This window comes from Anomaloglossus baeobatrachus, chromosome 6 (assembly GCF_048569485.1).
Source record: "Anomaloglossus baeobatrachus isolate aAnoBae1 chromosome 6, aAnoBae1.hap1, whole genome shotgun sequence".
NCBI classification, from domain to species: Eukaryota; Metazoa; Chordata; class Amphibia; order Anura; family Aromobatidae; genus Anomaloglossus; species Anomaloglossus baeobatrachus.
Genome location: NC_134358.1, coordinates 92,213,504 through 92,226,617, shown reverse-complemented (window position 1 = coordinate 92,226,617; position 13,114 = coordinate 92,213,504). Strand labels below are relative to the sequence as shown.

Sequence of the window (13,114 nt, the reverse complement as noted above, 5' to 3'; positions counted from 1 at the left end):
TGGTGAAGTTTTTTAAGGACCATTTTGCGTGCGAATAAATGGATGTCTTTCAAAGCTGAAAAAAATTCAAAATGGTTAGTTGGAGAAAAAGTTAAACCTTTGGCCAGAACATCGAGCTGGGTGTCAGAAAGAGTGCGTGAGGAGAGGTTAATCACCTGTAATTTATTTTTTTTCTTGTTTGTCATTTTGTTTGACAGCTGTTTGTCTATTTCTAATGGTCTTAACACGGGCTCCCACACACTGTTCAAAATCACATACTCCACTTGACACATCAGAGGATGAACCGCCAGCGGAGGCCAATGAAGACATGGAGACAGATTGCCCACGAGACAGAGTCCTGGTCCGGTAACCCGGACGTGACCTGGAGTGCCATCTATAGACTGAAGTATTGGTGCAATCTGAGAGATCCCTGTTATATTTCTTCAATTTCTGGCCACTGATCTCTTTTTCTAACTTGGAAATCTCATGCTCAATCTCCGTTTCCATCTTGGTAATCCTCTCAGCTGAGCAGTTGGTCTTAATCAATCGTTCTAATTCCTCCAATTCCGTTTCCATGGCGGATAAGGAGGTATTATTGTGGTCCCTGAGAAGGGACAGGAACCCCCTAGAGCAGGCGTGGGCCAGAGACTCCCACTTCTCCCGGAAGGAGGGATCCTCCACCGGGAAGGAGGGGAATATCTGGACACGCAGCCCCCGGGGGATCATGTCCCCATCCAGATATCGGGTTAACAGGGCCCAGTTCCAACAGATTTTCAACCTCTTTTTTAGAAGTTCCCTATATTTAAAAATGGTAGTTTCATGATTGGGAGGGTTAACATCACTGGTCGTGCTGTTACGGTGCTCACTCAAAACGTCATTAAAATGTGCGTGCCACGCCCGGTCGCGGGCACGGAAGTCCATGCTCAAATGAGAAGGTGCTGTGAAAAACACAGAAAAGCATACAATAAGAACAATTCTCACATGAAGAGCCATGTAATAAACACTCTGCCGTCATGTATATACCGGCAGAGTGCATGCACTACTCATTTAGTAAAAGAACAGGAGAACAGCGAGTATGATGCAAAAATACAAAATTTATTAATAAAGGTTGCACACGTATAGACAGCAAGGAATGGTTAAAAACAACTACCAATAAATCATGGGGGGCACAAAGTACAAAGAGGCATATAGAAATTGCGCATGGTAACAACTAGCCGTGGGAGAAGTGAAACCCAGGGACCTATCTTCTCTGTTAGCCGTGTGAGAGGTGATACCAAAATTGATTTAGGGTAAACAGAGAAAAAAAAAAGAAGGGGGGCTCACTGGGGGGCCACTGTGTGTGTGTGTGTGTGTGTGTGTGTGTGTGTGGGGGGGGGGGGGGGGGGGGGAGTTTTTTTTAGTTAGTATCTGCCAACTCAGAACTCAGATTACAGTAGTCAGGTGTGAGATATGAAACATACTTGATTTTAAATGCAAAAGCATGTTCTGAGGAGGCAGGACCATACCGGCAGCTAAATCAGGATCATTGGTATATATCTGAAATAGTCATGATTATCATAAAGAGACCCCAGAAAACAGGGATGTAGCTCAGTGGGAATACCTGGATCAGTTAATAACAGCATAAAAAGAAGTTATCAATGAAGTGTAAGTGCATCAAACAACCAGGGTCCCAGAGGACTCATACAAGTAAAAACTGGGATTTAAGAGGTATTGCAAGGGAAGATGTGACAATAACAGGTTCAAATAGCCAAGCAGAATATAAAGTGCACATACCCAGAAGGAGCAGGATTGCCTACCAACGCGCGTTTCGCGAGGGTGCTGTTGCTTTTTCAAGGGAGAAAATCCTACTGGTAGAGTGTGCTAGACAGGTATAAAAAGCCCCAAGGGGAATTAACATTGCAATCAGGTGCGGGAGCCCAGGGGGAGGAGAAGGTGTGTCATAACTCTTAGAGCCGCCCAAGCGAAATTTGATAGGGTATTCATTAATTAGAGTAGGTGGCGCTAGGTAGCGGTTGCTAAAGGGATTAGGTCGCTCAAAAAATATATATCATATATGGCATTATTTGACCTTATTTGACCACAGCACCTTTCTCCATACATTTGAGGAGCCTCCCACATGTGTTTTGGCAAAAATCAAAACAAGCCTTCCAATTCTTGGCTTCAAGTAAAGGCTTTTTTTTCTGGGCAATCTTTCATAAATGCCAGCTTTATGGATGTATGGCTTATTGTGCTCACATGGACAGATATTCCAGTCTCTGCTGCTCCTTCAGGGTTACCTTTGGTCTATGCTTCCTCTCCGATTAATGCCCTCCTTGCCCGGGCTGATAGAGCTGCTTTCCAAAACTTTCTTGGCAGGTTTGTTGTGGTACTATGGTACCATGTTCTTTCCATTTGATGTTGCTCCTGGGTATCATTAGAGATTGAGATTTTATTTTTTTTTAGAGCCCAACCCTGACTTGTTCTTAACTACTTTGTCTCTGATTTATTTTGAGATCTCCTTGGTCTTCATGGTGTTGTTTGGTTAGCGGTGCCTCTTACTTTAAGGTGTTGCAGCCTCTGTGGCCTTTCAGAGAAGGTGCACATAAACAGACAGACCCTGGACATCTATTCACTAAGGGTAAGCTAACACGAATGTATGACTCTCAGACTCTCACAAATGCAATGCGAGGAAATCTCACATTGCACTCAGCCCCATGTAAGACAATGCTGCAGCTCACATCTGCCAGTTTTTCCTCAGCCCTATTTGGGCTGAAGAAAAAATTGCAGCATGCTGTGATTGTCTCGAGTCTCTCATCACATCAAGTCTATGGGTGCGAGTGAAACATCGGACTGCACTCAGATGACATTGAGTGCAGTGCGATAATCGTATCAGCCAATAATGGAAATTATGGCAGATTAGACACTTGGCTCAAGCTGGCACAGCACAGCAGGAGCAGAGGGCTATTAGCATATCGTATCCTATGCGCTCACATTGAATGCCATACCTTAGTGTGACTCCAGCCTAAGAATGTGACTTATGAAGGGAATTGCTTGCACCAACATTTTTTTTTAGGGGTTTCATAGCAAAAGGGATAAATACATCTGCACATGGCAATTTTCACTTTTTTTTTTTAAATCACAAATGTAATTTTGCCAATATTTTTTCTCAATTCACTTCCCCGATTTAGTGCTAATGCATCACACACACACACACACACACACACACACACACACACACAAAATCGGACAAAATATTTAAACACTGGTTGTAATGTAACAAAATAGGTAAAAAGCCAAGGGGGAAAGAGGGTGAATACTTTCACAAGGCACTGTATATATTTTTAATAAAGACATTGATGATAAACAGTTGATAAAGTAATTTTTTGGTTAAACATTTTATATCCTTTAATATCCAGTGTGGGTGTGGTTCAACACAACACATTGACTACTAAGAAATAAAAGGATGATGACCTCTTCCCCAAAAGGCTCAAATCTCTTCTACAAAAGGCATATAAAGCAAATTAAACCTGTTTCTCATGTTGTCTAACAGGGTCATAAAATCTCCAATAATTTCTCCACCCTTTACCTAGGCAGATATGAACACATCAATAAAAAACATAAAATTAAAAAAAAAAAAAAAAAAAAAAACACAAAAAACACAACTCACTTTTATTCTAGATAGTAAAGCAATCCATATTAAGGGAATCTGCCAGGTGATTTTTTTTTTTAGTAGGATACTTCTAGTATCTTGAAATATTGTTTGTACAGCCCTTTCAAATTATGTACATTTTATTGCTGTACCTTTTTTTGTTTTCTTGCTGTAACCTCTGGTCAATTATAGTCACGCCAGCTAGTCCACCGTATGTAAATAAAAAGTAAATATGCACCGCTACCCATACCCATATTCCCTCACACCCCTGTGCGCCAACGTCAGCAATTGTAAAAGTCTCACAGATGAAAAATGCCTTCTGGAATCGGCAAACGCGCGGCTTCATTTATTTCTATACTAGCACTGACGTGGATACAGAGGGGTGAATATTTACTTATTTACATGAGCAGGATTAGAGAGCAAGTAACTAATTGACCAGAGCTTACAGCAATAAAATGTACATATTCTGAAAGGGCTGCTCATGCATTATTTCAAGAAACTATAAGACTTTGTGCATTTTTATCACTTTTTTGATGGTTTTTTTTTAATGCAGTTTTGTCACAAAACTGTAAGCAAATCCTGACGCCAGCAAAGTCAATGAGAATCATGACGTTTTGCACATGTTGAGTAGAGATGCGCAGTGTTCGAACCGAACCGTTCGCCAATTTCAAATTCGAGTTGTTTTGGGCAATGTTCGAGTCGTTCGACAAACTCGAATGATTTGCTTAACGTTCGACCGTTCGAGTTACCATTCGATAACGGTTCGATCACCAAAAGCGTAGCTAGTTACTAGCTGGGTTTTCACTGTAATACTGTTAGTCACTGTTAATAATGATATCAAATCAAAATTCAGCGTATAGAGTGCGGGGGGTACGGGGTTTAGATCAGTGCTGCTGAGTGCTGAAAGAATGGCGATCGCCATTTTATTTTCCTAACCGCGCGTACAGTGGGGCGGGCCAGGCTGTCAGCCAAACAGTTGCCAATTGTTCACAAACAAAATTAGTGGCAAAAGGCCAGATGCTGGTGGAAAGGGGAACAGGCGTGTTGGAAGGGAAAAAAAGTTTGTGTCCGTGGGGGTAGGTGGTAAAGCAAGAGTAACATCTGCTGAAGAAAGACTATCTTCCAGCCAAAATAAGATGTCTACTTCTTTCCATGGACAATCTGATATGATGCCTTTCTTACGGACACGACCATCTCTACGAAATGTAGATGAGGCACAAAAAGCGCAGGTGATTGAATGGATCCCAAGTGCTCCATCAAGTGGCCTCTCCTCCACTTCAACTTCATCAACATCCCAAAGACTCCAGTCCTCTGAGTTGTCACCCCAATCGCACTTGCTTCCTACCAGCTCAGAAGTCTCCACCTGCCCTGCTGAGTATGGGGTAACAGAGATGGTGGAGTCTGCAGAGCTGTTCAGTCACACTATAGCCTGGGAATCAGAGAATCGCTGAAGGGAGAGCCAGCACTGTCTATGAATGGCATGCAACAATAAAAAGTGTGATATTCACAAATTCATTCCTACTGTAATAATTCAATGAGATTTTTTGCAAACGATTGAGCAACAGGGGGCGGTGGCTGTGTGTAAACAGCCACCAACATGAATTTAGATGGCAACAGAAGAAATTTGCAAATCACACTGGGCGTGCACGGCAAAGTGGGGTCAGCCACCGACCAGAAAATCGCTGAGGGGAGAGCCAGCACTGCCTATGAATGGCACGCCCAGTGTGGTTTGCAAATTCCTTCTATTGAGGGCCAGTTCTGATATTGTGCTGGTGTGTGCGATTTTCTGGTCGGTGGCTTTCGCCCACCTTGCTGTGCACGCCCAGTGTGGTTTGAAAATTCCTTCTGTTGCCATCTAAATTCATGTTGTTGGCTGTTCACACACAGCCACTGCCCCCTGTTCCACAGGCATCATTATTTAAGCACCATCTGCCTGAGCCTGTTCCGCCTTTATCCATGGCTGCTGGTCTGACACTGAGGGCCAGTTCTGATATTGTGCTGGTGTGTGTGGCTTCGCTGCACATGCTGGCACCTGGGCTGCCTTTATTCGCAGTTGTCAGTCCTTGCAGCATGGGAGTGGTTCAGACATGTCTCGGGTATGTGGTGTTTTTATATGGTCCTTCTCATTATAAGAGACCATATGGTACGATAGTAATTTATAATATAGAGTAAGGACCCCCCTATAGAGATTTGCCGTTATGTGGCAGGGGAGCTCAAATCATTGATCAATCGTTTGCAAAAAATCTCATTGAATTATTACAGTAGGAATGAATTTGTGAATATTACACTTTTTAATGTTGGATGCCATTCATAGGCAGTGCTGGCTCTCCCCTCAGCAATTTCCTGGGAATCAGAGGTCTGCTCCAAAGCTGCAGTGAGTCCAGACAAGGAAATGATCTGCACTCATGCCCAGAAGCTTTGTGAGTCGGATCCAGGCCCAGATGAAGAAGGTTCTGAGCATAATGTAGACCCTCATTACCAAACTGTAACTCCTCTTGGTGGAGACAATGAGGAACATGCTGATAACGATGAGACTCAGATACCTGATTGGAACGACAACTTGACTATTCGGTTAGGGCAGGAAGTGGTTAGCTCTGAGGATGAGGGGAGTGAGAACACACAGGGTGATGAGATTGGAGACCACACTTACTGTCAACCCACAGTCAGCCAGTCGATGAGGTCAGGAGAGGAGGTGGAGGAGGATGCTACTGACAACGAGGTTAGGTTGCGCCTTCCTGGACAGAGACGGAGTACTGGAAGCACATCAACAACTGCATTCTCAGGCACAACTCTGCCTCTGAGCAGAAGTCGGGGTGGCTCTGCAGGTCGCATGGGCTCTAAGCCTTGCCTAACTTGGTCCTTTTTTAACATCGTAAAGGATCACCCAACTCATGTAATCTGTAAGATTTGTCGCCAATCTCTAAGTAAAGGCCAAAAACTCACTAGCTTGAGTACTTCGTCCATGAACCGTCACATGGATATGAAGCATAAGTCGCAGTGGGAAGCTCACTGTGCTACAATGCGGCCTAGCAGAGCGGGCCAACCACTGTCTGCCCCTTCAAGTGCATCCGTGTGCTCTTCATCCTCTGACTGTGGGGACTGCAGTCACACATGCTTTTGGACGCAGACCTTCCACAATGTGACACATGTGCCTTGTATGGCTTACGTGTTGAACCTTGTTGTCCAGCAATTTTTAACCTGCTATCCCGGCCTACATGGAGTTCTGCAGAGGGCATGGTCACTATGCGCTCACTTCCGCCGTTCACACCCCGCAGCTGAACGACTTGCATTGCTCCAGAAGTCTTTCGGCCTGCCGGTTCACCGGCTGAAATGCGATGTGCCGACACGCTGGAATTCAACTCTCCACATGTTGCAGTGACTGTGGCAGCACCGCTGAGCCCTGGTGCAATACGTTATGACGTATAGCCTGGGTCAATGAGATCCAGAGGTGGGGCAGATCACGCTGCTGGAGTGGTCTCAGATCAAGGACCTATGCACCCTTCTGCACAGTTTCGACATGGCGACGAAGATGTTTAGCGCTGACGATGCCATTATCAGCATAACAATTCCAGTCATTTACATGCTGGAACACACTCTAAACACTATTCGGAGTCAGGTGGTGGGACAAGAAGAAGGGGAAGAAATACAGGAGGATTCATATGCGGAAGGGATACCAAGATCTACAAGGTCCAGATGGTCAGCAACACCAAGGCGGCAGTCATGGAACGGTGGGGGAGAGGGATTAACAAGGGCGCATGGTAGCAGCCAAACTGTTGAGGAAGGTGCAGGAGCCCAGGAAGAAATGGAGGACGAACTGGCAATGGGCATGGAAGACTCAGCAGATGAAGGAGACCTTGATCACATTTCTGTTGTGCGAGGTTGGGGGAAGAGGGCAGGGTTGGGGGGAGAGGGCAGAGGAAGGAAGCATGATTCTCACCTCGCCGCCACCAACACAGCAAGGACTTGGTCCTGCTGCATGCGCAAGACACATGAGTGCCTTCTTGCTGCACTACCTACAACATGACCCTCGGATTGTCAGAATTCGAAGTAATGTTGACTACTGGGTTGCCACACTCTTAGGGGGGCTTTACACGTTGCGACATCACTACCGAAATATCGTCGGGGTCACGGTTGTTGTGACGCACATCCGGCGCCGGTAGTGACATCGCAATGTGTAAATCCTAGGAGCGTCGATGAACGAGCATGAAACAGTCAAAAATCGCTGATCTGTGTCACGTCGTTCATTTTCATAATGTCGCTCCTGCTGCAGATACGATGTTGTTTGTCGTTCCTGCGGCAGCACACATCGCTGTGTGTGAAACTACAGGAACAACAAACATCTCCTTACCTGCGTCCACCGGCACGAATGAGGAAGGAAGGTGGGCGGGATGTTATGTCCCGCTCATCTCCGCCCCTCCGCTTCTCTTGGCCGGCTGCTTTGTGACGTCGCAGTGACGCTGAACGCACCTCCCCCTTGAAGGGGGGATTGTTCGGTGGTCACAGCGACGTCGCCGAGCAGGTATGTGCATGTGAAGCTGCCGTAGCGATAATGTTCGCTACGGCAGCAATCACCATATATCGCATGTGCGACGGGGTCAGGTGCTATGCAGTGTGAAAGACTGGTGGAAAGCATGCCAAGACTCATGAAAGCTGTGATTAAAAATCACGTTTATTCCACAAAATATTGATTTCTGAATAGAGCTGGTCGAACTTGCAAAAAGAGGGACTGGCGGGTCCCTGCTAAATTTAAAAAAAAAAAAAAAACCTGATCCACTCCGGAATCCGGTACCCATTTAAGTCTATGTAGACCAGAATTTGATTAAAAATGTTGATGGAAGGGATAGGGGGGCAGGAGCAGGTGCAATGTACTCACCGAAGCTGTATCATGGCGCCAAGCTGCTTACAGGTCATGCTTTCCCTTCCAGAACCAATAATTGAATATTCATTGCTTTGCCCACCCACCAGCATGTGCAATTGGTTGCAGTTAGACATGCACCTACCCTGAGTGTAAGTGTTTCAATTGACTTCAACCAATCATGTACCGCCCCGGGGCTCGGCCGGCTGCCGAGCCGCTCGGATCCGTGCTCGTCGGTGGGTTGCTCGAGCTCCTCACGGACCCGGGGGTCACGTCGCTCTGAAAGGGGAGTTGGCGCTACACGTAGGAACTTCGGTGGGGAGGTCCACGGCCGGAGCCGCGGTTGTTTGTAGGGGATTTGAGTTCGTGACGCCACCCACGGGTTGTGGTGAATGGATGGACACCACCGCTGCAGTTGACTAGGCTCCCGGGGACAGTGTTGCGCAGCTTGGTGTTGACCCCTCCGTGGGTAGGGGAAATGATGGTCCCAGGGGCCGAGGGAGGTGCTGAGGCGTGGAATGGATGGTACTGGCGTGGTGCGTTGCCCGAAGGCACTGTTGTACTCACTATTACAAACACGCTGGAGTCTCTGGTAAACCAAACAAGATGGTGAACGGTGCCCGCAGCCGGCTGCGCTTTTTCCCCTTTTTAGGTTGGTGGTTTCCGCCTTTCTCCTGCACCTCACTTGTGTAGAAATGACGACTCCTATGCCTGAGCAACGGTAGTCCACTCCCCAGCCTGGTGTGTGCCGGGAGAGCCCTTTTTGCCCGCAGATGCTGGCCCGTCGGGTCTCTATGCCTGGGCGGTGGCTTTACCCCAATGGTTGGGCTGTTGTCTTCAGTCGGGTCTTAGGTGGGAAAGGGCCTAAAGTCCAGTCCTCAATCAGTTGATTTGACTCAGCCCAGTTGTTTCTGGGCCTCGTACTAGGTCTGAGTACCCCTCCTGGTGCTCCGGTTTCCAATCGGTTTCCCGGTTCGCCACCGCCCGTCCCCGGTCCCTACGGTTCCACTGGCTGTAATCCCAGCTCCTGCAGGTGGCCACCACCATCTGCCTCCTTGCCAGAGGTGACTGGGCTCAAACCCAGACACGTGTTGTAGACTATGGCAGACCTGGACGCAGGTCTGCCCTTGAACTTCACTCCACTCCACTTCACTGTCAAAACTAGACTATTCCTGTGCTCCCCACGGGGAACTGCACTGCTTTTCCTGCCTCAGGGCCTGTGAACATCAAACCCGGAGGGAGGTGACAAGGGTTTTGTAGTTTGGCTGCTGTCACCTTGTTAAGGGGGGGGGGGGGGGGGGAGGTGCTTGTGTAAGGGCCTACCTGTGACAACCTGGCTAGTCCAGGGTGTCACAATCACAGGCGCCAGGATGGCCGGCGGGTGGGGAAAGCAGTGCAAGGGTCTGCGGGTCAGTATGATGGTTTAAAAAATAAATTAACTATCTGCACAGGGTCCCCGATATTCTGATGCCAGCACAGATAAAGCCCAGGGCTGCAGCCCCCAGCTGTCGGGCTTTACCTGTGCTTTGTATCAAAATAAGCCCAGAGTCACACATGCGAGGAACTCGCATCACATCACCTGGCATGGCCTGCTGCTCTCCAAACATGAGGGTGTAGGTACATAGAAACACATGATGCCATCCTGCTCCTGTCAGACTGTCAGAAGAGTGTGCAGATGTGCCGGGTGATGCGATGCCAGACTCGTGTAAGTCTGGCATGACATCACCCGGCAGCCGCACATTCTCCTTACAGTAGCGTGCAGGTACATAGAAACACATGCTGCCAACCCGCTCCTGTCAGAAGAGTGTGCAGTTGTAGCAGGTGATGCGACAAGAGACTCGCGTGAGTCCCTCACAAGTGTGAATCCGGCCTAAGAGAAACCGCATGCATCTTTTTTTCCTCTCTTTTATTATTTTGTCTTTAGCATTTAAATAAATAATTAAAAAAAAAAAAAAAAAGACGTGCGGTCCCCCCTAATTTTGATACCCAGCCAAGATAAAGCCAGCTGGGGGCTGGTATTCTCAGCCCGCAGCTGCTCAGAAGTGCCGCATCCATTAGATGTAACAATCCTAGTGCTTTACCAGTTCTTCCCATTGCCGTGGTGCCATGGCAATCGGGGTAATAGCAGGGGTTAATAACAGCGCATAGCTGCTACTAAACCCTAGGTTAGTGATGGCACAGGCATCTATGAGACACCTGCATCACAACCTGTACATTCGGGTCCTCCACCCGGCTGATGGTTTCTATCCTTTTCCTCTGCACTGTTTGTGTAAGGTGGACTTCCTAGCGTGAAACTCAGGAGTCCGCTCCCAGCTGGATGTGGCCTAAGGAGCCGTGCCCGCACACGCTGGCCCGTGGGATCTATGGGCCCTGGCAGTGACCTTCTATCCCTATCGGTGGGCTGTTGTCTTCTATGAGGGACTTTGGGTGGGACAGGAACTCTAGTCCTGGCCTCAATCGGTGAATTAACCAGTCCGCTTGGTTCCGGTTCTGGCTTCAGAGTTCGAGTACCCCCTTTGTGCTACGGTTTCCGGGTCGGTTCCCCGTGTCGGTACCGGCGGGCTACAACCCTGTCCCGGTCCACCTCGGTTCTGCCGAGCCGTCTTCCCATCTCCTGCTGACGGAGACCACCTCCTAGTAAGAGGCACCAGGGCTCCTACCCTGGTACCGTTCAACTTGAACTTCCTGCTGGAGCTAAACTTAGCTCCAGCCCACACTCCTCTCCAAACTGAGCTCCAAACACTACTCCTTGTTTTCCCGGCCCGGGCTGTCTAGACCCCTGGGTGGGCGTGTCCCAACCGCCTGGTCACGCCCACTGGTGTGTCTGTCTGTCCCTAAGGGGGGTGACTAGGGTTTCTGGTCGGCTGTGTGTTTCCTAGTGATGAAAGTGTTATGCGGGGGCCTAACTGTGACTACCTGGTTTTGCCAGGGCGTCACACAAGCATCACATTTTTCTATAACAGATATGCCTGGATTCAGCATCTTACTGCCAGTATTTACCTCATAACAAAATCCTGCTAGTTTGTCCTCTTTAACCATCTATAGACTCTTGCATAGAAGTAGTATTGAGACCTACCTTTATTCAATCCAAGATGTTCGAACATTGGTATGGAGGGTCTGTCAGCGGTGTCCTCTGATTTTGTTACCAGTCCTTCTTTTATTGCATCATACCCATTTAATACTACAGAGTTCTCAAAGAAAATTTGGAGGCTAAAAACTTTTCCATACTGCTTCCCCAACTGAAACAGAAAAGATGAATAAAAGTATGTAAAAGTATATATAAAAAAAAACAAAAAACACAACATTGCATTTTTAGAACAACAGCAAAACAACAACAAAAAAAAGAAAATAGAATTTGTCTTACCATTAAACCGGTTCTAGGAACCCTCCACAACAGCACTACAGGAGGTTAACTCTCCGCCCTCATAGGGACAGGAAACACAGAGGTTAAATAACCCCCACCCCACCTCCCATCTCCAGTGTTTTTTCAAGTAATCACACCTGCTTGAATGGTCTAAATCTTTTATTTTTAGAAGTAAGCCATTAAATGAGCAACGTAAAGATAGGGAGAGAATATCCATGCTGTCCTGAAGGGTCCCTAGAAACCAAATGAATGGTAAGACAAATACTATTTTCTCTAGTCACCCTCCATGACAGAACCACAGGAAGAGGAGTACCAATGAATAAACTTGGAGGGGGGTCCACAACAGCTTGAAGGACCTTTTGAGCAAAGGCCAGTTCTTTGTTAGATAGCAAATCTAGCCTATAAAATTTTATGAAGGTAAGGACTGAGGACTAAGTAGTAGCTCTGTAGCTTTGTTCTATGGAAATGTCTGCTTTCTCAGCCTAAGAGATGGACACTGAACTCATGGAATGAGCTGTGAGGCTCTCTGGAGGAGGCTGACCTTGGTTTTTGTATGCCTCGCTGATTGCATTTTTGATGCAGTTGGCAACTGTACTCTTGGCAGATTTCTTGCTCATGTTCTGACTAATGCACTGGATAAAAAGGTTTGGATCCTTCCTGAAGGTCTTAGTCCTTTGGAGGTAGTTAATTACTGCCCTACGAAATTCCAAGGAATGGAATTCCATTTCTAATTGTTGGCAGGGTTCCGGCAGAAGGATGATCTAACATGATGTCTTGGGACCCATGAAATTCAGATACAACTTTTGGAAGGAACGACTGACAGAGGAAATACTTTACTGTCATCAAGAAATCTTATATATGGTTCTCTTGTGGATAAGGCTTGGAGTACGCTTACTCGTCTGGCTGTGGTGATTGCCACCAGGAAAGTGGTCTTCCAGGATAAGCGTTTTCTGATCTGAAGAGGCAATAGGCTCTAAAGGGGTTGCATTAGTCCTTTAAAGACTATGTTCAAGTCCCAGAGGGGGAACTAGGAAGACTTGTCTGGGCTGCAACCTAACTGATGATGACAAACCTCCTGATTCAGCGGTGGCCTGCAAGGTCTTCATCAAAATAGGAACTTAGCACTGAGATCTGAACTTTAAGCGTCCCTGGTCTAAGACCTTTCTCTAGCCCATTCTACAGAAACTATAGGATTTTAGCTAAATTAGAGTGGAATGGGTCTGGGCAGTGACCTTTACACCAGGTGGTAAAGGTCTTCCATATCTTATAGTATATGGCATTGATCACT

The 13,114-nt window shown here is 47.0% G+C and overlaps 1 protein-coding gene across 1 annotated transcript in view; it reads right to left on the bottom strand.

Moving 5' to 3' along the window:
• Positions 1 to 13,114, bottom strand: part of LOC142317108 (cytochrome P450 2D17-like) — a 137,568-nt gene that overhangs the window by 107,263 nt on the left and 17,191 nt on the right. The window contains exon 2 of the mRNA XM_075353107.1: positions 11,539 to 11,701. Coding sequence (XP_075209222.1) covers positions 11,539 to 11,701 — 163 coding nt within the window. The remainder of the gene's footprint in view (positions 1 to 11,538; positions 11,702 to 13,114) is intronic.